The sequence below is a fragment of the Grus americana genome, chromosome 2 (assembly GCF_028858705.1).
Source record: "Grus americana isolate bGruAme1 chromosome 2, bGruAme1.mat, whole genome shotgun sequence".
NCBI lineage: Eukaryota > Metazoa > Chordata > Aves > Gruiformes > Gruidae > Grus > Grus americana.
The window spans coordinates 110,768,856-110,796,704 of record NC_072853.1 but is presented as its reverse complement, the minus strand read 5'-3'; the positions used below and the strand labels follow the sequence as shown (position 1 = coordinate 110,796,704).

At 42.9% G+C, this 27,849-nt stretch overlaps 1 protein-coding gene across 3 annotated transcripts in view; it reads right to left on the bottom strand.

The window, feature by feature from the left end:
• Positions 1 to 4,199: 4,199 nt before the first annotated feature.
• EGFR (epidermal growth factor receptor) overlaps positions 4,200 to 27,849 on the bottom strand; it is a 168,895-nt gene continuing 145,245 nt past the window's right edge. For 2 of the 3 annotated variants that reach the window (XM_054815210.1, XM_054815213.1), the window contains exons 19-28: positions 27,217 to 27,315; positions 22,329 to 22,514; positions 18,812 to 18,967; positions 17,884 to 17,959; positions 16,565 to 16,711; positions 13,908 to 14,005; positions 13,282 to 13,449; positions 13,145 to 13,192; positions 12,939 to 13,044; positions 4,200 to 11,915 (exon numbers count right to left, since the gene is read on the bottom strand). In XM_054815210.1, coding sequence (XP_054671185.1) covers positions 11,539 to 11,915; positions 12,939 to 13,044; positions 13,145 to 13,192; positions 13,282 to 13,449; positions 13,908 to 14,005; positions 16,565 to 16,711; positions 17,884 to 17,959; positions 18,812 to 18,967; positions 22,329 to 22,514; positions 27,217 to 27,315 — 1,461 coding nt within the window. In that variant the 3' untranslated portion in view covers positions 4,200 to 11,538. The remainder of the gene's footprint in view (positions 11,916 to 12,938; positions 13,045 to 13,144; positions 13,193 to 13,281; positions 13,450 to 13,907; positions 14,006 to 16,564; positions 16,712 to 17,883; positions 17,960 to 18,811; positions 18,968 to 22,328; positions 22,515 to 27,216; positions 27,316 to 27,849) is intronic. The other variant, XM_054815212.1, reaches the window with a different exon arrangement.

The window sequence follows — 27,849 nt, the reverse complement described above, 5'->3', positions numbered from 1 at the left end:
CATTGGATTCTGAACCAATAAAACAAGTTGTCATGGTTTTGGCTGGGATAGAGTTTATTTTCTTACTAGTAGCTGGTGTAGTGCTGTGTTCTGGATCTAGGGTGAGAATAATGTTGATAACACACCGACAGTTTGGTTGTTGTTAGGTAATTGTAGTGTCTACACTAAGTCAAGGACTTTTCAGCTTCCCATGCAGCTCGGGAACTAGCTGAGCATCAGTTGAGCAGGTGGTGGTAAGTTGTGCTGTGCATCACTTGTTTTGTATGTTCTTTTATCATTATTATCTTCCTTTTCTGTCTTATTAAACTGTCTTTATCTGAACCCATGAGTTTCACTATTTTTTTCCTGATTCTTCTCCCCATCCCACCAGGGGTGGGAAGAGTGAGTGAGCGGCTGTGTGGTGCTTAATTGCCGGCTGGTGTTAAACCACAACACAAGTACTAGAAATAATCTTGCATTAGTAAGCCCCAGGGACCAATATACTATTTTTTTAAAGTATACAGAGGCATTATTTGCGTTAGGCAAGACCATGGCTTTTCTGAAGCTGCCATTCACTGAAAAGAGCCTTTTTTATTTCTGCAATGGGATAAATCTGTGCTGGAGCCTCCTCGTATGAAACAGAAAGGCTGGATAAAGAATTCTCCCCACCAGCAGTTTAATGATCACAAACAAAAAATGAACCTAAATCTCTTTGTCCTGACACAGCCTATTTGCATTATTTTAAGACTATTCACAGCATCGTCTGCACAATATTGATTTTCTTACAAGACGCAAAGAAACCCAATATCTGAGCATTAGGGGAATGGAGTGTTTTACAGTAACTGCACAAGAGCTTCTGAGGGCAGGAGGATGTCACACTTGTTACGAGTTTGTCACTTGTACACTTGTCACCAAGGGGCATGGTTGTGTCCTGTGGATGCACGTTGCCATGTCAGACGTCAGCTCTATTGTCCATGCAATTGCATTGCAAGTCTGCTGAAACTAAACTGCCAAAGAGAAGGATTAATTTTCCATCGGATCAGTGCGGTGACCCTTTCCAGCAGCAGCCCGTACTTAGGTTGGATTAAATGTACCATGAACCTGTACTCCAAATGGACTGGAAAATAAATCACCTATGCAAGCTCATTTTTTCTGCTCTGTTTGCTGGGAGACCTATTTCAAAGCTATGTATGTTGTGGACAGAGTTTTTTTCTCTTCCAAGAGAGGGCACTATTAGCTTTCCTTCTGCTACTGTCAGAAGCAAGGGTAATTGCAGTAGCCTTGTTAGCTGGGCACTAAGTGCCAAGCCCGAGGTACAGGCACCAGAAACTACACGGACTTTGCAAGCTCGGTTTCCTTTTCGAAATCTCAAATAGCTGCATGTGCTTTCTACGATTGCCCCGTGGCGGGTCTGGCCGCAGGGGAGAGCTCTGCGCCTGGAGGACCTCACCACCCTGCTGTGCCGGAGCTGCATCCTAGTTACATTGACACCTAGCCCAGCTTGGTTTGACCCTGCATGGCTTGGTCTCCGTGGGCAGTGGTAGAGGTCACGCGTTGCTGTATTTCTTATCCACGAGCATTAAACTTACATGCAGGTCCTCTGCTTTTGATGATTTAACAGGCTCCAAGAGCTAGATGGAAACTTATACGACCAGCTGTGACCCTTATTAGCTGTACTTTGGCTTGTTAAATGAGTGCCAGTACAAATGCTGCTAAAGAAAAGCTATCTGTGAGACAAGAATAACCATCTCCTGTATCATCATCGCTCCTCTCTGAGAGTGACGGCGTCCAGTGAAGTGCAGTGCAATCTATAAGTCTCCCCACCCCTAAAAAAAAAAAAAAAAAAAAAAAGGAGAAGGAGAAAAAAGATGGAAACTAGCCCATATGATACTGGATAAAGATGAGAAACACTTACTGTTCTATTTCTGAGCTAGCTCAGTTTCACAGGGCTGTAACTCACCGAAGGCAGCAGTCCCTGGGGTTAATACGTGCATTAACATTCCTTCTGCTCTCTTTAGAAAGAAAACAGGTTTTAAAGTAAAAGGCTTTCTGCAACAAGAGCTCTAGTGTTGAACTTCACACAGATGGTGCTTATTAGAGAGATTTCAATTCCCAAAAAACAATTTAAAGCACCACCTAATTCCAGCTCCTTTCTCAACTAAACAGTAACAATAATCCACATTGTGGGACTGGGGTCTTACTCCTCCACATACTAAAGCTGCCCAGAGAAGGGAACCTCAATCCATCCCACTCCTACCAATTTGATGCCAGTGCCAGCGACAGATGCCCAGAGCCAGGAGAAGGATCGCAGGGCAGCAGGAGAGCACCTCAAGTGCAGCACAAAGGAATTCCAGCCACTCCAGCCAGTCAGTCAGCTTCATCAGGGGCCCAAATGAAACGCCTCTGTGCAAACACACGTAGTGTGGGGAATAAACAAGAGGACTTAGAGATGTGCACATGCCTGCAGGGCTATGACCTTATTGCATCATGGAGATGTGGTGGGATAGCTGCTATGGCTGGAGTGTTGGAATGGAGGGATATAGGCTTTTTAGGAAGGACAGGCAGGGGAGATGAGGAGGGGTGTTGCCTTCTATGTCAATGACCAGCTGGAGTGCATGGAGCTCCATCTGAGGATGGATGAGGAGCCGACCAAGAGCTTATGGGACTGTTTACAAGGGCATGTAGTGATAGGACAAGGGGTAACAGCCTTAAGTGGAAGGAGGGTGGATTTAGATTGGACATAAGGAAGAAATTCTTCACTGTGAGGATGGCGAGGTATTGGAACAGGTTGCCCAGAGTTGTGGATTTCCCATCCCTGGAAGTGTTCAAGGCCAGGTTGGATGGGGCTTTGGGCAACCTGGTTTACTGGAGGGTGTCCCTGCCCATAAAGGGCAGTTGGAGCTGGATGATCTTTAAGGTCCCTTCCAACCCAAACCATTATATGATTCTATACATACTTACAGGTGGGTTTCAAGCAGGCCACCTCATCCTGTAGGCTGGCATAGAGGGAGGAAGCCATCACACCACTGAGCACCCTAGGCAGGACGTGTCCCTTGGCACCTGCTGTGTCAGTGACACCACTCCTGGGGGTCTGCCATGGTTCTGACTCAGGTGGGCACTGACGTAGGAGCTGAGCCTGTCACTGACAGCAAACATAATGCAACGTTAAGGAGGCTGAGTCACCTTCTCAGCAGTTCCCAGCACCTGCCTTAGGTAATTGCAAGTTCCCTCTTTCTTGCCACACTCATGCCTGGTACAAATGCCCCTTGTCTGCTGCTGCAGAAGTGTTGCCCCGGTCGGCAGCCTTAGGGCAGGAATGAGCGAGGCCACCTGTGACCAGTTGCCGATGAAACGTGATTGCCCCAAAGAGCAATGGTGGAGCCCTTCCATGTTCAGTGCCCTAGTAGCAGGCATGTAGGTCTGTCCCAGGCACCATGGTAGGTGGTCTCACTATGGCTGTGGGGCTCCTCAGAGCATGTCGGTTCTTTTATTGGCTGCTTTGGAAATTTCTTACACGAGCTGATGTAGTTATCGTGTGTTCAGATTAGTTCCCTAGAGGTTGGCTTTGTTGCTTTCCTGGGGTCGAGTTCAGGAGCGCTGAAGAGTGAGGCTTGCTTAGTGCTGCTGCCGACAATGACGGAGGATGCGGAAGAGATTTGTATTCCTTTCCTATCTTTAAATAGCAATTTTATTTATCTTATCTTAGCCTACCATATCCTGTGCAGGCCGATAGGGGGGTTAAACTGCAGCTGTGGTTCCTTGGCTGCTTTCTCCTCTGTGTCACTTTTTATGTTTCAGTTACGTTGGCAGCACTGAGCTCGGTGGAATTTCCGAATGCCCGTCCTTCCCAAAATACCTGCGCATTTCTATACCTACACCATTCTTCATTTTAAGTTCCTCTGTTTTGGTGCTTGACAGTGGGATTTACCCTCATCAGTGTCCCCACCTCTCTGGGGTTAGTACAGAGGCATTGCTCTGCCTCTGTTATCCTATCTGTGAAATACGGAGAACAGCAGTTTCCTGTCTGATAAAGACTTCTGAATTTCTAAGCTCTTTTCTGATCTTCACAGAGGTGGTATATGGATGTACAACACATATTACAGTTTCCTTCCCAATATTAATACTAATTATTATTCTTCATAATATTAATACTAACTTATATAGAATCTTCCCAGGGCAGTTGATCATCAAAGAGGGGTGAAAATCACTTGCCAAAAGAGTAAAGACTTATTTAATTACTTTTATTAAAATAAAAATATCATGCATTAATACGCATTAGACATTTCTGAGAACCGGTAATATGAAGATTAAGACTACGTCATTTCTGCATAAAATAAGTTGAGCTGGTAAAACATGCAGCCTACGTATTGGAAGGGACTGGATGGAAAGATGAAAATGAGAAAGGTGCTGTAGTGGCTTTTTTTTCCTGTGTACAAAGTTCATCTATAAAGACAAAAATTATTTAATTTAATTTACTAATCATGAAACCAGGGACTTATCCAGGCTGAATGTGTACTGACAGTTCCAGCTCCTCTCTTCTTTACTATCTTGTCAACCCAGTGTATTTTGCTCTGTTACATAGAGGACCCTGTAATTCCTTTAATTTTTGCTACATGTTCCACCAGTTGGATAATGAAACAGCAGTACTCAGGGGGCCCTGGGGCTTCATTTGGCTGGCTTTGTGAACAGAATTTCTCTTTCTGCATAGCGTAGTACAACAGTTTAAGTCGCTAGCATGACTCTGGTGGAGACTTTATTTTGCCTTTCCTTACGAGGGAGCCCTGTGTTGCTGTTGCACAGCTTATAGCTATGCAATTTGTAAATGGGCAGCGGTATGGCTTTATCTGCCAAATGACACATGGATCAACTTTTGAGGGATTGCTTTGACTGTGACTCTGCTTTTGTAATAAAAGTGAAGCAAGAACCTGCCATGCATTTCAAAAGAGCACCTTTTATTAGTGCCCTGATAAGCAGCACCTGGGCTTTCATATTGCACTTCCAATGGTCACAAGTGTTATACTGTATTATTGCTCACATTATGAAACTCCAGCACTGTGCATGCAGAGAGCCAAAGAGTCTTGGAGAGAGGAAAGGGTCCCGCTATTAGCTTCACTAAGCTCTGGATAAATCCCCAAGGTGACAACTTTTACCAGAAAACAAAATAATAATTAAAATCCAAGTCCATCAATAAAGAACCCTTAATGTGAGTTCTTCTCTGGCTACAAACCCTAAAAGCTAGCCACTGATTCTTCTTCCCCCCGAACACAACAGTACATTACAATAAAAGTTCTCCAAAAATTAAAAACAATTAAAAAGAATAATATACACCTCGTTTTTATCACTCAATATACAAACAATCTTTGAACAACAGTATAAACCATTAAACCATATAAAAGTCAAGAGTTTCTTATTGTACAAATAGTGCTTTCATAGTTGAGTAACTTTACAATGCTGCGAGGGTACTGTCTGTATCTATGGATATATTGCTTGACAGTTTATTGAAACCAAGACATTATACCTTATACTTGGTTGATTGCATCAATACAAAGCAGCCTAGAACAGGCAATGGATCCATAGGATCTCTGATTATTGCGAGGGATTTTTCAAAAATCACTCAACATTAGCCTTGTTTTATACTCTCAGTGTAATCAAGTTAAATATCCCATTAATTTCAAGGGGAATGATATTAGGAATGGAGGATTTAAAAAGCAACCTAGGTATGTGAGCCAAGCCTCCTACCATTGTAGACAACTACTTCACTTATTCCCTTTCATAAAATATGAGGATGACGTTGATGGCAGTTGCAAATGCACATTCTTCAGCTAGCTTGTGAGAGGTAAGGAAAAGGGTCTGGATAAATTCCAGCGCAAATGGAAATGATGTACTATATCAGCTACATAGGAACACCACCTTCAACCAGTCCAGTTTTTAGCTGCAGGTTTGATTTCTGGTTTTCACCTTATTAATCTCAAAAATCCATTACTTCAAGGCAAGAGGTACAGAGAGACCAGAAAGCCCACGCTGTCGTGCATCCAGACAGCCCCATCTGCACCACGTAAGAGGATGAGTGCAAAATTGGTGGAGCACCAGCTCTGAATCTTGGCTGAAGGCATTTTGCCTGCTGACTTCAGCAGTGCAAGAAGTGGCGTGTCTTTTGCCGGCTAGGTCTCCAGTTACCAATTTTTCCTCAGGAAACCCTTTGTTTGGATGCTACTGAGGGTTTGCTTGCCCTCCCACGGTGGTACAGCCTACTATCGCTGCACTCTTCTCTCCCCTGTATAGGAAGGAGGGGTTGCACACAGTACCTCTGACCGACCTGCAATTCTTTTAGCCCACGTGGCCATGGTAATACAGGTGATCTGCCAAAACACATGATGTCAAATGGAGGCAGGACACGTGGCAGAAAGGAAAGCCTATCACGGAAGCGCCGTGATTTCAACTCCCCCACATAATTAAAGTAATTCATAACCAAAAGTGTTATCGGTTTCAAGTCTCGCTGCCTGCCTACACACTTCCTCACATAAAAAGCAGTTATCTCATCATGTCTCATCTTCACATCATTGTATTTTTTCCTGATACTGAGCCAAAACATCATGTATTTGTTTCTTTTTTTTTTCTTGACTGTGTCCCTGTTTAGCTATTGCATTGAGTAGACAATGAATTGAAATAGAGTAGAGGTTGTAGGTCTGGCCCTGAAGTGATACCTGGTCCTGATATTTGGTTTGGTTTTCTATGGACAGGCTTCACCCTCCTGTCAAGCCCTCCTGGCTCAGTGGAGGTCTGGCCCAGCCCCAGTGAGGAGTGGAAATCTGTAGCTTTTCCCTTTAATGAGAGGCTGTGAAAGTGGTGATCAATACCCTATTCCTTTAAAGCAAGAAAACAAGACGTTACATCTTTGGTCCTAATGCAGCCCATTTGACAAGATACTTGAAGGTGTTGTGTTTTTCTTCTGTATAAACTTTTTTTTAAATTTTTTTTAAATTATTTTAAAAAGACTCCTTAAAAGTTGTATGTCAGAACAAAGAGGTAACACTTACAAAAAGAAAGCTAGAAAATGGGATCCCAATATAAAAATTAGAACCAGTGGTAAAATATTACAAAGCATTCTTGCTAAGTGTTATACACAGAGTTTGACATTTCATGAGTATACGGTTTCCCTCAGAAAGGAGGACGCAGGTACATTTTCCTACTTTGTCCTGATTCAGATGTTATCTCACAGAGAAATGCAGGGGGAAACAAAAGCCAGAGTACCATAGTTGCTCATTTGGAGAGGCAGCAGTTGTACTAACAGAAGATGTTGAACTCTGAATCTGAAAAATGAGAACTTGTCTGGAAATGCAAAGTTTCTCCTTAGCACCCTGGAGCACCCCCAGACAGACTGAGGACACCCCAGGCACCTCTTCAAGTGGTTTGGGGTCCTGTGACATTGTTGTAGCCCTCATTTTGTCTCCCAGGGAAGAGATTCACCTCATAATACATTGGTCTTTGCACAAGCAATCTCTGCAAGAGGCCATCGCTTCACGCCGGTAGCAGGGACAGGAGCCACGTGTCTATTGCCACCTGTACCTGCAGGAACAGTCAGTGGCCTCAATGATGTCCCTGGGCAAATTCAGCAGCTGTCTCGTGTATGGATTGGCCAGCCGCACCCCTCCCCTGGCATTACTCTCCCTACACAAGCCCCTTCCTTTCAAATAAACCACGGGACCGTGTTTTCTAATGCCAGGACTTCACGTGGCCATCTGATGATGCTGGTCATCACCCTGAGGCATTCCAGAAACCACCATCTATTTCCAGCTGCTCTCTCTAGAAAACTCGCTGCATTGTTGCCTGACAGCTGGAAACAAAAGCAAGCCCCCAGCCTCTTGGATTAATTTACCTGACAAGACCAATTGCAACATGAAGGAACTTTCCCAAGCCAACTCCCTTTGCAGCAGAAGAAAACAACCCAAGGCCCAAATGAAGTGTGCTGACACTGTACACAGATCACTGGAAAACATTAAAGTAAGATGAAGACTCTTGACTTACATTTTCATGTACTTAGCAGTTATTAAAAGTCTTAAATTATTATTGCAAAAGCAGTTCCATATTAACTGCTTCTTTATGATTAAGAGATGCTAAGCAGTAATTTGTGAGCGGTTTTATTTTGCCTTCCATGAGAAATATAGTAAAAAGGGAAATTTTTATTTTCTCAATTGGTAAGACTCTGTTAGCTTTTAAAAGTGGCTGTGGCCTGCTACATTTCCCTATTCAGTTGCATTTTAAACCCCAGCATTTTCTACCCACACCTCGTGAGAGACAATGGTGGAACTGTCAAGTTATTTTTAGATGCCGATTTATGCAAGCTCTCCAGATGCAGTGTATTTATTTTTTCTATTATTTGTAAAAACACAACTTTTATGTCCCATTCCGTAGCCTAAACTCCATGCAACACTGCATCAGCAAGGTTCCATGAAATGCTGCCTAACCATGTTTGCCTTTATGAGCGCCTGTGACCTGCATGGGGGTCCTTGCTGTTACATGGTCAGCAAGCTGCAGTGGGAAAAACAGACCATTTCAGCTGCTTATTGATTTTATTTTTTTATTTTTTTTTTCATCTCACTGGAAATCATTTGGTACATTGGTAATGTCTGTTACCCTACGAGCATCACCGTGTGTAGCACCCATGCCTCCAGCAACAGCCACGCAGCTGCACGGTCCCACCGGCTCCCACTGGCTCCCACTGCCGCTTGCAAGTGTTGCCCACAGACTACAGCACATGGCCCATTTTTTAATTTTGCTGGTTTTTGAATCATTACTGAGCTGCTGATTTACAAATCACAGCTTACAGGACACCTATTTACCAGAACTACTTTACGAAATACGTGATCCCATCAATCTAGAATCTGTACATTTGTGTCGAGACTTTGTGGTCCTACTTCCTCTTTCCTACTTTTCTTATCAAAGAAATACATTCAAAAAGTGATGCTTTTTCAAACTTACATTGCTTAATTTTTAGATGAATCTCCCTGTTTCTAGCAATGAGTCGCTGTTGAATCCCTCCTAAATTGTTATGGGCAAGCATATTAACCTCTATTAAATAATGTTCATGCTACATAATGCTGGTGATACATATTGCTACTTCTTAGTCACTTTCTTGTTTTAGCTAATAGATTAAACCAAAACATCAGTACATTCTTTTGCACAAGTGTCGGAAAGATTCTGCAGGAGAACGTGCACTATGTGATTTTCTAGTGTTCTGCTTGCAGACATAACAGATTTAGCAAAGTGAAAATTATCTGTGATTTCTGTTAAGATTTTTTTTTTTTGTTTATATACATTCCTCCCGGGGCAGTGGGTGGAGAAAAGCAGCACTGCCTGTGTGTACATGTTGCACGCTTGTGAGAGCAACACAACAAATCTGCTCTCAGGAATGCAAGGAGAAATCTGCCACTAATTGGACGTGGGAACTGAATTTTGGTTAGCGTTTTAAATACAAGCCAGTAATAATCAAAGTGAAACGTTGCATTCTCCATACTGCTGTGCCTGGGACTTGGTCACGGTGACACAGATGTACCAAACAGGACAATCTTTGGATTTTGACCCAATATATTGCTCTACCCTAGACTGCAGTGTGGCCGATGAACTACTGCAACCACACAAGCTGCTAATGCATTTTACACAGTGTTACTTATAAAAGGGGTCATTTCACATGACCATTCTTCTCCTTCATTCCTCAATAAATCAGTTAAAACAACGTTCTGAGGATTTGCTGCTTGATCCTGGACACCAGATGCAATACTTAAACTGAAACACATACTGATATATTCAAAACACGGTGGTGGCATAAATTTGACTATTTCTTGCTACTTAATATAGACTACATATCCTCTGCAACTCAGCTGCTTATACTACCCTCAAGCAAGTTGCCAATGTTCAACTAGTCAAGGGCCTTTGTACCAAAATCACTAAATGTACATTTGCTTTCTGATCTAGTCGTTTGATTTAAATAGCACTGCCAAACTGCTGGTGGGATGCACCTAAATTACTGACTAAATTCACACTTTAGGCATTTTACTCCTCCTACATTCATAAGAAATGTTAATGATGGAAGAATCTGAAATTCTGTATCACAGGCCCCTGGAAAGAGTAGCTGCTTTTGCTGCTGTGATTGATTTATCCTATGAAGCTAAAATCTTAGCCTTGCCTAGTCTGCCTATTCCACACTGGTAACAGAAGATGATGCTGGGTATTTTAAAGAAGCACTAGGCAGCCCTGTGTTTCAGAAGAGGGAGATAATATTTTCCATCACTCCAGATTATTCTTCCTTTCCTTTATTCATTCTCACTGTCCCTCCTGCATTGCCAGGATATGTAACGCCAAAGGGACAGGCGACCAGCCCCAGCCTCTGCCCCAGCATGGTACAGCAATTAGCAGTATTCTGCCTTGAAGTGAGTAAAGTGTAACACTGATATACCCCTTTTCTTTGCCAAATGTGTAAGGGAAAATGATTTCTGCTCTGAGCCCCTTTAAGAAGGGAAATAAAACTGCTTGATTAGAACTACCTGTGTTTCTTGCCCTAGTCAAGTTTAATTTACCATAGTTCTTCCAGTCTGTCTCGTGAATGCTCCAATTTGCCACCATTTGCATTTCCTTGACATTTAATTAAAGTCTGTTAAATATTATTTGACACTTCATTTTTCAGTTATGGCAACATCTTTAACAGTTTTGTTGAAGAAGAAAGGCATTTTGACAACTTGACAGCTGCATAAGGGATCAGGAAAAAAAAGTCTTGCATTTGACCATCAGAAAGCAGACTAGCGAGCACTTTATAACCATGTACAGACAATTTTGAGTTGAGTTCCTCCTGTCAGTTTTTAGCAGTAGTGGTCAATAGGTGATGCGTCATGTCATTTTGCTCCTTGTGCTAGTCTTCCCCAGAGTGATCCATTCTATACTGCCCTGGGCAGAATCTCCCACGTGTCCCCCAGATGCACTTCTCTTCATGCCAAGAAGCAGTATATGGAGCCAATTTGTAAAAATCCGGTGGTTTGGAATAACTGTTTCTGTTCCAGGAGTTTTGGAAAACTATTTAGTAACATTATTTTTTTTTCCTGCTGGTGATCTGAGTACCACATAGCAGACCAGCAGTACAAGCATCTGATCTTGTAAAAGATCCAAAAATTCTGTTAGAAACATTTATAAAAATACAGTCTGTAGAAAGAAATTTGACTGTACAATGTGTACAGCTCTCAAGTTCATCCCAGAGTGGCTTCTTACCATGCTACCATTTGAAAATTAAAGGAATGCATCTGTATTTCTTCTGCCCAGGAATATCCCACTCCATTCCCAACCTGTATCCAAATGCAGGCTATGGGCCTAAGTTATTACGTGGAAATGGGCAAGAAAAGACCCAAACTACCATCAGATAGGCTTCGCAGTTTCAGCCCCCATGCTGAAAAGGAAAGGTGTGCTTATTGATGCAGTGCAGTCGCTGTTTGCTACGAGCAAGAATCTGTTCTTGCAGCAGCCAGGTGATTCACCGAGAGTCTGGCTTGCCTCGCTGCAAGAAGTTCTCTACGGTCATGCCGAGGCTTCAATGTATTCACTTTTTGGTGCTGCTACCCTCAAGTACTCTGGGTTCTCTGCCGCAGGAACTTTCAAAAGACCATTAGGTTTGGTTTCCTTCGGTAAGAAGTCCTGCTGGTAGTCAGGATTGTCCAGATTTATTTGGTGGTTGCCCGCCTGGATCCAGTAAGGAGAGCTCTCAAAGACTGTCTTGGCCAGTGGAGACTGGTTGGTGTTGAGATACTCAGGGTTGTCCACAGCTGTGCTGTGTGAATTCTGGTAGCTGGAGTCCGTGGGGACCTTTGAGTTTGCTGTGAGTGAGAAGTTGTTGTAGATTGGATTCTGGACTGCTGAGGCAGATGCTTTCTTGGGCACCAACTGGTTTACATACTCTGGAATAAAAAGAGAAGGAATGAAAATGAAGACATATAACTAAATGCAGCCATTTGCATCACTTGAGGTGTAGTTTCAACCTAGCTGCCACTTGCTCTTTACCCACAGCATCTCATTGAACTTCCCGGAGCGGAAGAGAGCCAAAGGCAGGGACTTCCGTGCCGTGGCACCAAACGCGCTGCCCTGAAGTTCACCTTCAGGAATTCAGTTTGCAAAGCAGCAGAAAGATGGCTCGGACCACAAGACAGCAAGATAGCTACCGCTGATTTTAGTGACATGGGGGTGGCTATGTCCCAGATACTGTTCTGAAATTGCAGTCAGGGAGCTTTGCTGCCAGAAGCTATTTCCTGAGAAAAAGGTTTAGAGATGAGGAAAATGCCTAGAAAATACAGGACTGGCAGTAACAGAGACTCCGTGTTTTACTTAAATGCCATCCCCTGCAGGGCCTTTCACCCTTTTTAGCTGTGATGTACTCTTGGAATGGTTGGTTGGGTGTTTTTAAGGACATAAAGCATCACAACTGCATAACCCAGCACCAGCTCCCTTGGTGCTCACTCGCTTGCTCTCCGACTGCCTACACTGTAAGTCCACGTGAAACCGTGAGCTGCTTTCTGTGTATCAACATCTGAAAGCAGTGAAACTGCCAGAAAGCTATTTATATTGCTTAAATGGTTTAAGGGCTGAAACCCAGTTTTTTAGAGGATCTTTTCCAAAGTGTAGGGGTGGTAGAAAGCTTTAAACATGTAACTACGCATTCAAACTCCCCTGCCAGATGGCACACATGGCAAACATGGGGAACCTGGCTTATAGAGGAACCAAAATGAGATGCAGCTAGAAGCTGCCAGAAAAAGTCTAGGAAAAGGATATGTGCACATGTTTCCACTTCTGTTTACCAAGCAAAAAAGGTAGGAAGCATGCGGATTGCTTCCTTTCTACAGAAAAGAGAGGACAACAATTACATTCATATCCAAATGGCTTGTGAACAAATGGCCGTGGGATGGAAACCTGGGAGAGGTACTCACCTGGGGCTGGTAGGAAGCCATCGTCTATGCTGTCCTCCAAGAAAGCGCCTGTCGGGTCTGAGCTATATCTCTGGACAAAGCTGTCTTCCCTCACAGGGTGCCCCTGCTAGGTTGGATGTAGAGAAAATCAGTATTAAAGGGATTGTTTTGCAGAAGTTGATCCACATAGGAGAAGCTGCTCATTTTTTAAAGGTCATCCCACTTACCCCGTTTCTGTCAATGCACGTTGTAGCAGAGTTGTTGCTAGTAGCACTCTTAAAGGGAGAAAGAAAATACAGACATTATGAGAAGCAGTTCACTCTTAAATTGCTTGTCATGTTTCCACACGGGAAAAATTTCATACCAATGAACTCAAGAGAGGAGTGCGGGATGTTGAGGGGCTGTTGAAAAAGCCCTGGTGTGGCACAAGATACTCGTCCGCGTCCACTATATCTTCCATGTCCTCCTCCTCCATCAGGGTGCGATAAAACTTGGAGTCTGTAGGGCTAGGCAGGTGCATCCTATCGTCTCCCTGTGAGACAAGTTGGCGTGAGAGAGGACTCCCAGACTCCCTTCAACCCCTCATTATCCCCTTCTCTGAGAGACAAAGTAATTTAGCAAGAGGCCCAATATGCAAAATCTTGATCTGTGTGTTTAACCAAATTTACCTAGAGTTTAGGGGAATTTGAGCCTGCAATTTCTGTCTATGCTGCTGTAAAACGGCTGCATTTTTAAGAGGATCAAACTCTGTTCTCCTCTCAGGACTGCAGTATGGACTGTTACTGGTCCTAGACTGGGACCATTACTAAGAAAATAGTGACTGGTTTTGAAATTGTGTTTGTGGTTCTAGCTGAATGTGTTAAGACCTGGAGAGCCATGATAAATCTAGCTTTACATTATCAATATTACATGTTTTCATATGCATTACTAACCATTTTGGGCTTCTTATTAAATGCCCATCAGACATCTTCCTACCATTGGGTTTAGTACCTGTATAACGAGATAGCGTGAGGGGTCACGGGCCATTTTCGAGAACTCTGCTATCAGTTCGCGGAACTTGGGACGGCTGTCTGCATCAATCATCCAGCCTGGAGGGATGACAGGGAAAGCAACGCACAAATAAAGTTATTTTGGTGATCACATACAGAGTTTAAAATATAATGTAACAGTGAACAGAACAGCACCATACACAGTGTTAAGGATTTACCTGCAAGGGTCCTCCATAAAAAGTTCATTCACCAGCCACTGCTGTGAATTACAGCATTTAAAATGCACACCTTGGCAGTTTTGGAAAGAATGAAGGAGGTAATATAACCCCGTGTTGGAAAAGCTCCAGGCCGAGCCTGTCTCCTCTCCTGCTGGCCTATCTCCACTTGGGCAGGCAGGTCCCACCTGAGTGATAATAACCCATCAGTCCTCTGAGGATACCAAATGGGTGGCCAGCCTGGATAAGTACAAATTAGGCTGTTCTAAAAAAGCTCTTGAAGGAGGGGAAGCAAACTAACTTCAGCGGGCGCCTGCAGATGTACGGTGATTTGACCGTCTAGCCCTCACTGCGCTGCTTTGTAAAATCCTGGGAAGCCTAAAGCAGAAGCTACCCTCTGTACCTCTGTCTTCTAAAATTCAAATCATCTTTGCTGGGGACACTGTGAAAGATTAACCATATATAAGCTGTATTTAATTAGTAAACGGACTTTAACAAAAACAAGTCCTACAGCTTAGTGTGGATCAATGCTAGAAGAGATTTTGAATATAGATACCGGTGGTTTAACATGTGATATTACTTAGGAAACCCACACCTTCTGTTATCAACTAACAGGTGAGCTGATGTAAAGACTCTTGTGTTTAAAATTAAAAATAATAAAGGGCAAGCTTAGTGTGTCTGGAGGATCTCATAAGAAACAGCCTGTCCATAGTAATGGAGAAATGAAGTGATAATATGCCATCTGAAATCTGCATTAGACAAAATCTCATCATTGCCAGTGACTTTTTACCATGCTAGAAATAGGATCCCTTGCTAATTCAAGAAATCCTTTTTGGTTTTAGACAGAGTGGAGCATTTGGGAGTTTGCTGGTGTTGCAGAAGTAGCATCTACTATTTCTGAATTTATCTCTGAGTTGCATATGTTTAAATACTGCTTCTTAATTAGAAAAAGAAAAAATAATAATTGTTGTGCAATAACTTTGAACACTGCAGTTTATACTCTGCTTATAAAAGAGATGACTAAGAATCCTGAATTCCTTTAGACAAAATGGCATGGCTTCAACAGGGTCTGTGCTGTAGCCTGCAAACACAGGGTGACCAGAGCAGTGAAAGATGGGCAACTGAGTCCTGTGACAGAAGGAAAGCTCACACCCCAGATCCTCATGCTCTTGCATTTAAATTCAGTGTAACAGTATGAAAGGGGATAGAGACACTCACTGGTGGTGTTTTAAAAGCAACAAGTACCTGATTAGGTGCCTGGAAAAATGCCTGCTTTCTACATCTGGACTGACCCAAAGGAAGGGCAATGGATGGAGCTGCTGAGCTTTGCAAAGGCTCAGTCCCTGAGGACATGCTCTAGTGCAGAGCTTTTGAAGACCTGGGACATGACTGCTGCAAGTGGAGATGTTGGCAGGGCTGAGGTGTTAGTAGGGTTCAGCATTACCAAGGAGGAGTTTCCAGGACACTGGTTTTGGGTCTGGGCACCTCTCAGGCTAGGTGCACACATCTGGATCTGGTTGTGCTCACTGAGGTGAACACAGGATCAGGGTCTCCCTGTGCGGTGCCTGTCCTAACAAAGCAACACTGGGGCACTCCAGGACTCCCCAAAAGTGCTGCACTATGGGGTGTTCATGGTAGCGTGGCTCCTATTTCAGGAACAGGTACATTTTGCTCCTGTGAGAAGGTCTTAAATGCCACCTAGTGGGCTTCTTGTCAGCATCCTCACAGACACTACTGGTAGAGAGCAGGGATGCAGCAGTCATGGTCTAGAGTAATAACCTGACATTTTAGCAGCTGATATAGATGGAAAAGGGGTTTGGGGTTCAGAAGCCCTTTGATGTGCCCTAACAATGACCAAAAAGTACTTCAGAGACCCCCAGCTCCTGTGCTACTTTACAGTAACATCCACGTACCCAAAAGGAGCCATCCAAAACTGAGAAAGAAATCAGATGAGGAGCTCTGGATCCTCATGTGCATCTGCCATTACGGTGGTGCCTGTACTCGCAGCACTCCTTTAGTAAAAGGAGGACTAATCCGTGTGTGTGATTGCAGGGGGAAACACATTACTGAACTAAGGGGGAGCCTGGAGGAGAAGGCAATGTTAATTTTATTTTCCAGACATACAAAACCAGAGTACCAGGTAAAGCGGGTGGTGTTACACTGATTTATACTGCCTGACAATAAAATAATTAACAATATCATCCAGTGGTATGAATGGTGAAAAAACATTAGTTGGCTGAATTAATGACTAATGAAACCATATTCTGTGCTCCTAGCTAAAGCTCAAGGTGTGGGAACACACTCTGGTGTCACCACTCTTTTCACATAACCCTGTTTGTGTGCAATCACCAAGAACACAGCATATACAAATGCAACATAATGAAGGCAACTGTGCTACTTATTCGACTTAGGTGAACACCCACAACCCCAAACATGAACTCACATTTGACCATGATCATGTACACATCGATAGTACAGATTGGGGGCTGGGGCAAACGCTCGCCCTTCTCCAAGACAGAGGAGATTTCACTGGCGGGGATCCCGTCGTAGGGCTTGGACCCAAATGTCATCAGCTCCCAAACTGTCACACCTGCAGGGTGGGAAGAGAAGGCCGTCAGAGATGCTTTGCCAGGAGCCGGGGTGCTTGGCCTGGGTGCAGAGAGGCAGTGAGTGGAGAGGGCTTTCCCAGAGGCACTGCATTGCCAGAGCCCCACCCAGGAAAAGCATTTTCTGCCATGATTTTGAAAAGAGACAAATTAATAAAACAGGTTGAAATCATCTTGATTTCCCATTTGTGGGTTTTTTTTAATCTCAGCTAGTATCTCAGTATTGAACATCCCACAAACTTCCCAGCCCCACAGAAAGGAAATGCATGTTACTGTCTCCTGACTCCAACTCAGCAAGTGGTTTTAAAAATGGAAGTTGTATTTTTGTTTCGAAACAATCTCTTTGGAGACGAGCAAGAGCAGTTTTTGAAAGACGTGTAAACCAGTTGCCTCAGTGTTGTTTGCAGACATACCACGTACTCTTGTGATGTAGCTGTTGTGATTGTCTGGTAGCTTAGGATACAAAACAAGATTTTGGATGCCAAGATACATAAATGGATTAAGAGGACCAGAGGCTGTACTTTTTCTAAAAGGACACAGGATCTGACCATCTGTATTAAATATTTTCCATCAATATAAGAGCCTATGGTGTGGAAATTTTGGAATAAGTTGCTTTGAAAAGTTTCCTTTCTGCTCCTCTTTCTTTCAAGCTGGCTTATGAACTATATCAAATATAAAATGAATTCTCTAAGGAGGTTATCACTTTGCTTCCCTTCTAGTGTTGTCCCCTCAATACCAGGACAGCACAAACATTTCAGGTCACAGCAGAGTTACACTGATTGACACTGACAGGGTGGCCAATGGTTAAGTCTTCCCTCTAGTTCTGTGGCTTCATTGTAAGCCCAGTTACATTTCACGTAAAGTTGCTGAAGAAAAGCATTAGCAGAACTTCAGCAAATGGAGCAGTCTCCTACCTGCAGCCTCTTTCAGGGGAGGGCTCATGATCTAAAAGCATATTCTGCGAAACATCTTACATCTCACTAGCATGCGATTTCACGGGAATTTTACTTTGTTTGAATAGGTGATTTGGGCCCATTGTTTATGTTCAATCTCTCAGTCTTCTCATGATAGAAAGAAAAAAGTCTGTGTAGAGTCACTAGCAAATCCTGCAATTTTCCAACCCATTTGCAATAATTATAACTGGTTTTAGACTCACCATAACTCCAGACATCACTTTGATGAGTGTAAATCCGGTGTAAAATTGACTCCAAGGCCATCCATTTAATAGGAACCTAGGAAAATTCACAAATAAGCCTTAAGAGGCTGATCCAAAATTTATCAATGATATTTACCACCAGGTGGTGTTTAAACCAATATTTTGGTTGCAGAAGGGGAAAAAACACCTAACAAACACCACAACTATCTGAGTAGTAAAGCAGGGAACTTCTGACTCCCTTATTATTTTCATTTATTATGTTGAACCTGGAAACTTGTGAAATATTTGGCACGTTAGAAATATCTCTTACAAATTAGTTTTAGAATATTTTTACAATCAAATTATTTTTAACCTTCTCCTCTCATACACAGGATACAAATCCAATCTCAGTCTGTATGACAAAGACTGATCTGTGCTCATATGGTTTCCATTTATGGTCTCTGCAATATTTGCAAGCAGCTTCTCTTTAATTTCTCAGCAGGACACATTCCCTCCATCAGCACGTAGTACAACACGAAGGCGTGTTGAACCAAGTCTGACAGGTCTTTCTTCTGCTATAAATATAGAGCATTCCCTTTCTCTTCATAAACTGCAGAGTGTTATTGGTGTTGGCTACACTGATGAATTCAGCCATGCTTTTTTTTTTAAAAAATGTTTTTTTAATAATCTTGCTTTTTCCCAGACATTCTGGGTGGGAATTTCAAAAGCATTCACTGCTCTGCGACCTCCGCTCTCACTGCAGTCCCACTGGCCTGACGCTGCTTCGGCTGATTTCAGAGGACTCCCACAGGCTTCAAAGGCAGCACACTGAGACGGCAGCTGAGTGCTTTGAAAAACCCACTCTCTTTTTTTTCCCCGTGTTTAAGGCTCATGTGCAAGCACGAACACCGATGAACATGCAGCGGTTCATTTCTCTGATGCACTCTACCTTGCCTCCCTCAGCGTGATACTCCTTCTCGTCGGCGCCTAGCAGCTTTGCCAGCCCAAAGTCCGTGATTTTCACGTGTTGAGGAGTCTTAACGAGGACATTCCTGGCAGCAAGGTCACGGTGCACCAGGCGACGCTCCTCCAAATAGTTCATTCCCTGCAATACAACAGACCATGGGTAGGCATCACAAGCTTTGGGCTTGGACGTGCAAACGAGTTACCAAACGTCAGCTGCTCTGTGGTAACTGTACGCACACCACCATGAACACGTGGTAACCTATCCCCCCATTCAGAAAAAAATTTGCTGTTTTGATTTATGTGATGCATATTGCAGGGTGAGGACGTGTGCTTGCACAGTTACAAGGAGAAGTAACTATTACCCTCCAGGAACCTTTTTGTGGGTCCCTATGTCAGGAGTCATGGAGAAAAAGGGACAGTAGCAGGTATAGCAGGGGATGTGGTTCCTTTCAGATTTAGATCAAGAAATAGAAAATTGGGATAGGGCTTGCAAATAAGGGGGCAAACCCTTCTTTCAGCTGCATTTGTACAACCCCGGTGACTTCAGGAGAGCACAGCGCAGAATTTAGCTGTCACCTTCCATACACACACAGGCCAACCCTACAGAGAGTAGGTAGACACTAATGGCCCGGGAGAAGAGTCAAAGCAGAAATAAATTAATCATTCAAAGTTGCCGATTCTGCATCTCATTACAGTGTACTCTGCCTTCTCCCTGCTAACAATGATGCAACCCACCACAAAAGTGAGAAAAGGAAATAAAATAATTAATTTTATGGCTGAGCTCAGAGTTGCATCTATTTTCAAGTCCTCTTTGAAAAGGCAAGTTCTTCCAGTTTCATTGCCTCCCATGATTAGACTGGGTTCACCATAGCATACGTGCTTTTTTGGTAGAACCTCCTCTCCTGGAAGAATACAACTAATTGTGCCGGTTTGACTTTTAAGGTATGACTCTAACAGCTGCATTTCTGACCACAGAGATTATTCCTGTTTCTCTCAACTCCAATCTCTTGGTGTACAGAATCAAAAAGGTAATGATTTCTAAGTTTCCTGCAAGATCCTTTCTAAAAACCACAATTATTCCCAGTTGATGGGTTTCTGCTGGCGGCAGCTTATGCGCTTGTATTTTTATGAAGAAAGAATTAATTAAAAAAGTACTTCCAACCTACAAAGTTAACACCAAAATGATCACGTTGATGTGATGACAGAGCACTGGAGGGAATAATTCCCTTCCAGCCTCCACCCCCTTCCTAAGCCCACTGCTAACCTGGACCACCATCGAATCCTCCACCCAAGTCCCTCAGCAGAACTTCACCCATGCGCTGCTAATGTTGCCAAAACAAACCACCCAAACAAACTGGCACAATGCCACTGCAAGCGTACATTTAATTACGCAAATAGATCCTTAGCGAGCAGAGCTCTTGAAACACAAAATCTTGAGCTGCCAACAGAAAGCAGCCTATCTTAAAAAAAAATAATAATCACATAATCTAGCCCCAGTAGAACAAAAAATTTCCTGCTAAACATGTCTTGCTGCAGGGACTTTTACTAAGACTCAAAAGCTGCTGAAAGGCAGAATATCAGTTTCACACTAAGCTGTTTAAGACGCTGATAGCTAAAAGACTTGTGCATGTGCATAATTGTACACCAAAGATGTTGAACTGCTCATCCAGAAAGTTCAGCAGATCTATAATTGTGTGTGGGCCTGGGATTTAAAGCCATTTTTCATCATTAAGTGTGTGACCAATGTGTTCAAAGAGTGTTCACAGTGGTTCTGCGTGTGGAGTGCCTATGCTCTGTCATAACATCTTGTCTGAAAGACAGGACTCCATACTTCAGAGAAAGATAATGTTTATAGATGCAAAGAAATCTTAATTCAAAGCTGTGAGAACAGAAACAAAAATATGCTTCCCAGGGAACTTGCCTCCTGCTGGTTAGTTACCAGACATAAATATATTTGTTTCAATTTTTTCCCCCCTTGAAAAGTACATTTTTTTTAAAGAGTCAGAGAATATCCAAAAATCTGGCATGACTTTATCAGAGTATTAACACCAGACACATTGGTAGGAAAAAGCCATACGTGTGATTTACGAGCACTTTGAGGAGAACTTCAGTGCGGAGCAGCACAAAGGAGTACATTGAAGGTCAGGCATCACTAGAGAGGGTAGAGGTTTCTATGGTCAAATGTTGAACCGACACAAAAAAAAATCAAACAGAAACTAACAATTGTGAATGGCAACTGTTCAGGCAAGTGATGCCCCAAGGATCGATTTGGGAACTGATTTTGCCACCTTAAAATTTAACGAGGAGGAGGAGGCGGAGGAGGGAAATGTGGCCTCCAGCTCATCCTCCAAAGGGACTGAAAGCAGGACAGAGCAGTAATTGATTTTAAACAAGAGAGCAAAAGAGTCAGAAAAAGGCAGTTCCCATCCCGAGTGGACCCATAGATTAAAATTCACTTGCTATGGAGTGCGCTGTAAAAAAGTATACACAGAGAGATGAAAAATGTGCTCTGTATACTTTTGGTGGATACATTTCTGAGGTCCTCAGCATGTTTCCTGAAAGCAAACCACAGCCGGGCAAGCCTGGGATGTATACAAGGTCTCAAGGGACCGATAAGGCTATAAGTGTGTGGTTAGCTTGCAGACCGTCATTCACGAAATAAGCAGCATTAAAGCAGCCTGGCTTTGCGGATACTACCATCTCATATGACAAATCTCCAACAAACTGCAGCTATTTTTTTGCTGATTTTGCTCCATTCTTCCATGCTTGCAAATGGCTAACCAACTTCCAAACACAGCATATTGCTGCTAAGGACTAGAGGCTGTACTTCAGTCTCCTTTGCTGCTCTTCTCTTTGGCAAACAGTGCCAGGTGTGATAATGAGTCTTTTGTTTGGCACTACAGCCATTGCAATTAGATTACAGGCACCAACTCAGCACGTATAAATTACAGAACAGCCCTGAGGTGCCTGAATGTCTTTCGGTCACAGCCAGCCTGCGCTAGAATAGAGCTGGTATTTATTAATCAGCAGTTTTGATCGCCAGGCCTCAGAGATTTCAGCCTGAAAAATCAGGGTCATTCTCCGAGGCACACAAGGACGACATCACCGTTTGCCCCATGGCACAGCCCAAAAAAATCCACTGACGGAAGCAGCACTTTGGTATGGCAATTGCCAAATTCTATGCCTTCCCTGCCACAGCTTCGTTGCATCACTTTATTGTTTCATCACAGGGTATTTGGTTAGGACATAAATGTGTTGGTGATAATATTACACTGTCTAGGAGCATTTTGAAGAACAGTTGAAGTTTGCACCGCAGCTTGAAAATGGTAAATTGTTTAAGACAAAGTAACTGCTGGCTGTCATATATAACGTATCTAGGAACCATGTGGTGAAATACAAAGACTTACAGACAAGTAAGTAAATAAATACATTACCTGCCGTCAGATCTCTGTGTTAGAGTCTGAGTTTTAGCTGATCTGGCAGGGTGCCGGTCCGCTTACCTTTGCAATCTGCACACACCAGTTGAGAAGGTACTGGGAGCCGATGTTGTCCTTGTGCTCTCGAATGTAATCAAGGAGGCAGCCATAAGGCATCAGCTGTGTGATAAGCTGAACTGTAGAAGTGAGGCAGATTCCCAACAAGCGGCACACATGAGGATTGTCAACACTAGCCATCACATAAGCTTCCTGAGAAGAAAGGAAGAAAAGCAACGTGAAACACTCCCTTTGGCATGACACAAATACTTGGAGGCAGTTTAAAATAAGTTGGTTGTTCAGGAGGTTGCTAAAATACTATATGCAAACTCTGTGTCTCATGTCACATACAAGATACTTTTATTTCCCACTCTGTGGACCAAGTATTTTCAACTCAGTGGAAGGTCCAGATTTTGAACACTGAAGCATCACCAAGATGCCACAGAAGAGCCAGTCTTCCACTACTGGTACACCAAGCAAACTTTGAAGATAAAATGCTGGGGAAAAACTTACAGACCTAGGAGGAATTAATAAATTGATCATCAACTGGAAGCTGATGTGATTTCATCATTTTGAGCACTTAATTGCAAGGGGAAAACATCTTGTGAACATGTGTCATAGGGATTTTTTTCTTCCACAGATCTTTTCACAAAACTGACTAGAAATAAGTATTTTTGAGACTTATGCCCCTCTGCCAAGGTTTGTACTAACCCAGAAAGTCAAAAGTTGTCATCTAGGATGTGACTGATAGTTTGACTTTTTAAGAGACCATGTTCTTCTTCACCATGTTATTCTTCAGTCCATGTCAAACCAAACAGGTTAATAATCAGTTCACCTCTTTAGAAGCTTGATTATGTGTCTTACTTTAAGCAACACTGGTGAAAACATTGTCCCCAACTGGAAAAGCTGTTTTAGACCCATATAGCAATGCAAATGATACCAGAAAGATACTTATAATGTGGGAGCCCAAGCATAATAAACCCTTTGGTCAACTGGAATTTTGGGTTTGAGTTTCATAAATATGTGAAAAATGCTTCTTTCAAGCCTGGATTCACCCTATGTAGGTTTAGGTACCTAGCTAAGGTACCCAAGGTACCTCCTCTTCCTTTGCTCTTCTGTAGGAAGGGAGAGGCCCCTTCAGAGGCCGGTGCAATACGCTCCAGACACACTGAATAATACATCCTTTAACATGGCCACGGGGTAAAAAACTCCAACTTCATGGTTTTTGTGTGCAAAAATTACTTATGGATTGAAATTTGAGATCTATATATTGACATCCACTGTCAAGTGCCAGCTCAAAGAATGGATTCCAACTGGGGAAAAAAATTAGAGCAAGTGGTTTGGTTTTTTTAACTAATTTTGTGCCTGATTTACAGTCTGTCACTTTTAGACGTTTTTAAAACCGTTTGATTGAAAACCAACACAACAGGAAATAAATGGGAATTTTTCCATGCAGTGAGCTTTTAGGTCAGCATCTTAACTCAGCGTCTGGAGTGACACCACTTAATCATCCCTTGGCAATCAGCATTAGGCTAGCAGCCCCCCAAAGCCTAAAATCATAGTGAAGACACTATTGTGACAAGGAAAGGAGCAAATCTTTCTTTTCTAAGAGCTTAAGAAAAGAAATACCATAGCACTTTACTCATCATCTAACAAGCTTTCCACAGATGTCACATAGCTGTGTAGCTGGTGAGAACTATTATTAAACAAAGTTATTAAAGCAATGACGTTCAAGAAATGAGCAACTCCAACTCTTAAGCAATACTTTCTGGCCTTGGTATTGTCATTTGACGTGCCAGCCTAAGTAAAACATGATGTAATGCAACTTCTTCTGAGGTGTTAATTCTGCATTTGGTATCCTTGTTTTGGAACCCTTGGGATGAAAATAGCCTCCAGGCAGCCAGGTTAAAGATGATCTCCAGCAGAACTGGATAAGTGCTCCTCAACCTACTGCAGGATGTGAGCAGGTCATGGAAAAACAACCCTCACGGACAGCACTGATTCTGTGGGCTAGATCAAGGAAAGATAAAGCAAGAATACAATCTACTATTCAATTACATAGATATTTGTGGCTGCATTTTTTAGAGAATCTTGAAAATCTGTTATACAATGCTCAGAAGTAAGCTGAGACCAAAACACGCTCATCTCCCTAGGCTACTGCTACCAAACCAAGCTGTCGTACTGATGAAGGGCGTCTGTTTCTTGCCTTGCCTCCCGTTGGGATTCAGATCCATATTGTATTCATTTCAGCTGGGGCGGGAGGGAAGGGGGAAATCTGCAGAGTCGGAGCGGTTCTCACTGCCCATCTGCCGCGCAGACCGCATGGGGCTGACCTGGGGGCTGAGAACCAGGACGCCGAAAGAACGGGGTGGGTGTATGGGCCACACAGCTTTCAGAGAGCATCCAAGAGTTGACACCACCTATTACATTTGATACTGCAAAGTAAAATAGGCCACTGCCTCCTCGCAGGGAGCAGAAGGGAACTATTGTGCGGTCGTGGGTCCCTCTAAGTAGCCCAAGACATTAAAGTGGGCCTTTGTTTCAACTGTTTATCTTGGAAATCTCTGCGGTACGCTCTGACCTGCTCCAAGTATGCTTGGTATTCAACAACAATCTTCTGAATTAGCCCTACCCTAATAAAGTCAGTAAGAGCTTGCCTGGATTATATGAGCTAAAGCTGCTGTGCTTGTTCTATACCTAGTGTATTTCTGTAAGACAAATCATCTTTAATTGGACATTATTATCTCTGAGGTTTCAGTGACCTTGAAAAGTTGGTTGTGTCATCCCTCTGACTATTTCCACTGGTTTTGTATTTTTTAAATTTTCTTCTAAAATATAGAATGAATTCCACCAACCAAATCATCCAAAAAATTAACAGGACTGTATAAAGCAAGAGCTTTTTGTTAAGCATCCTAATTCAAAGGAAAAGATAACATGGGGCTATGCTACAGAAACTTCTTTGAAAAGAGAAAGTACTTCAATATCACCAAGGACCGTGCAGTCCTTGCATCTACTGTCCTGTCGTATGTCTATCTTGATGTGCTGAAGGCAGGATGCAGTACTGTAGGCTTATTCATTAACCCCTCCTTCACTGTACAGGAATTTAATGCAGTTAAGTCCAAATCGTCCTTTGCGAAGACCGTGCTGTTATTCTTATCGCTGTGAAGAGGGAAATAAGGGGCAGAGCTCAGGGCCGGCAGCTGAGCAGCGTCTTTGCCAGCTCCTCAACGAGGGGAGCACCGGCGAAGAGAGGGACTGCAGCCTGCCCGCAGGTGGGCAAGGGGCAGGGACCAGGGCCACAGGGGTTGGGGACCTGGGGAAGGGCTGAGACTGGCCTGGAGTCTAACTAAACTAAAATCAGGATGGATATTGCTTCGTGTATGGATTCTGACACAGACCACTTATTCTTTTGAATTGCTGCAATACACGTATCAAATCATATGGTACATAGCACATGATCTGTTGAAGTAATGTATTGGAATAACACTATTTATTCAGGGTGATTGGAAAATTCCAGCATGCTTTATTATCATCAGTAGCACAGGTAGGTTTGTTCATAGCAATTCATCCTGACACTTATCAATATGAGACTTGGCCTTTTGTTAAGATCTTTGCCAGCTTGAATCATTTGAGATGAACCTTCCTACCTGAGGTGTCATTTGCTGTCCAAAGCTGGATTTATTTTTTTTTTTAAATAAATTTCCTACTAAAGTGGTTCAGTTCCTACCAAGATAAAAAAAATTCACAGTTTTCCCCTGATGGCTGAAGGACCATCACTTCCATGTAAACAGGCTGTCCCAAGCTGTGGACCTGCACTCCACAGGTCCATTTGGGACATACCAGGGACGTACGTCCTGTCCCTGCAAACAAGCACTCGATAGATGAGCCCCTGCCAAATCCAGGCTTCCAACCTATGCTTTCTAGAGGCACGCTCATGCGGGTATAGCAAGGGGAAGCTTAAAGACTTCATCTGTACCACATATACTGTATTGCTTGGGGAGTCCCTGGGCTGACCAGTCCTCCAAAGTGACCCAGCAGGCTCCAGCTCAGGGCTCGAAGGGCTGAACAGGACACAGACACACATACACACAACGCATTTCTTGTTGCTGAGGGCTGAACCACAGCGCAGGAAAGCCAAACTGAACATATACTGAAGATCTGAGTGCTCCTCTCTGTGCTCAGCATTTTCCTTTCCTTGTACATAAATATGTATCCTTGGTGCTTTATGTTGTATGGCTTCAGATCTAGTGGCAGAATTCAGATTTTTAGCTATTCCAAGTTCAGGGAACTTTGTATTTAGGACTCTGGCTCACTCACTGTAAACTCACACATTTATAAACTCCTGAAACAGTGTTCCATAGTCTTTCTCCCTGTTCTCTGACATGATGAGCTATATCCAAGCAAAAGAATAAAATTCCCATGCCTCTTTCAGGAAGAGAGACAATTTCTGGCTGTTCATGGCAGAGAAATCAGACAGTTGGGATTTTTTTTTCCTTTTGGATTTATAGTTAACTTAATCCTATGTAACCAAGCAACTAGCTTATGACAATCCGAAATGTCAGGATTCAAAAATCATTAGATCTGTTATTATTGGTTTTAGTTCTACTGCCACAATGGCAATGAATGCCAAAGTTTAAGGCCTGAAACATCAGAAGAAAGAAAACAGAGTTAGCTGTAAATGTATGTCTCTTTAGGTGCTATCCCACGAGTATAACATCAGTATTTGGACAGCGAGCAAGGGGTTCACAGAAGACACAAAAGCACTTCACAGACTGGGCTGCAAAGCCCAGTACTTCTGTATGGAGAATGCAGTTTGGGGTGCAAAATATTTCTTCCCACCCAAAATCCTGAAATCCCTTCAGTTGTTACAGAGGAAAATCCACAGACCACTGACAACACAAACATGAAAACTTACATCAAGTATTTCCTTGTTGGCTTTTGGTGATGTAGCCTCTCTCAACTCTTTAATAGCGACAGGAATTTTAACCTTCTCCCCTTCTGGGATCCAAAGTCCCTACCAAAAAGAAGTACAAAGAGTTACCTAGTCTCATATCTAACAGGTTAATTGTCACAATTACATATACATTTTACATCTTCTGAGTAGACTTAAATATTCTGAGCAATGGGAAGACATGGCAGACAACAAAAATATGCAAAAAACATGTCTTGTGGGTGTTAGTAACAAAATCCTTTTAATGGAGTGACCGATATTTCTCTTTCAGTCACCTCTACCCTATTTTTTGAAAAAAACAAACATGTTCATTACTGCCCCTGTATACATAGCCCAAGAGATGCATAAAGAGCAACTTTTGTGGATGCAAATGCAATTAATTAGTGCATCACAGCAACTGCATGTGCAAAACCTTGCCACTTCCAATTTATAAATCATGGCATGAAAAGAATTGGCATTTTCTCATGAAAACAAGGTGGCATCTATACTGTACAAATAATCCAGTCCTAAACATATGCAGTAGCAGGTAGGTTTAAGCCTGACTGGTTCAGTACTGTACACCTATAGTGTCAGGAGGCCATTTAGGCGGCAGGTGAA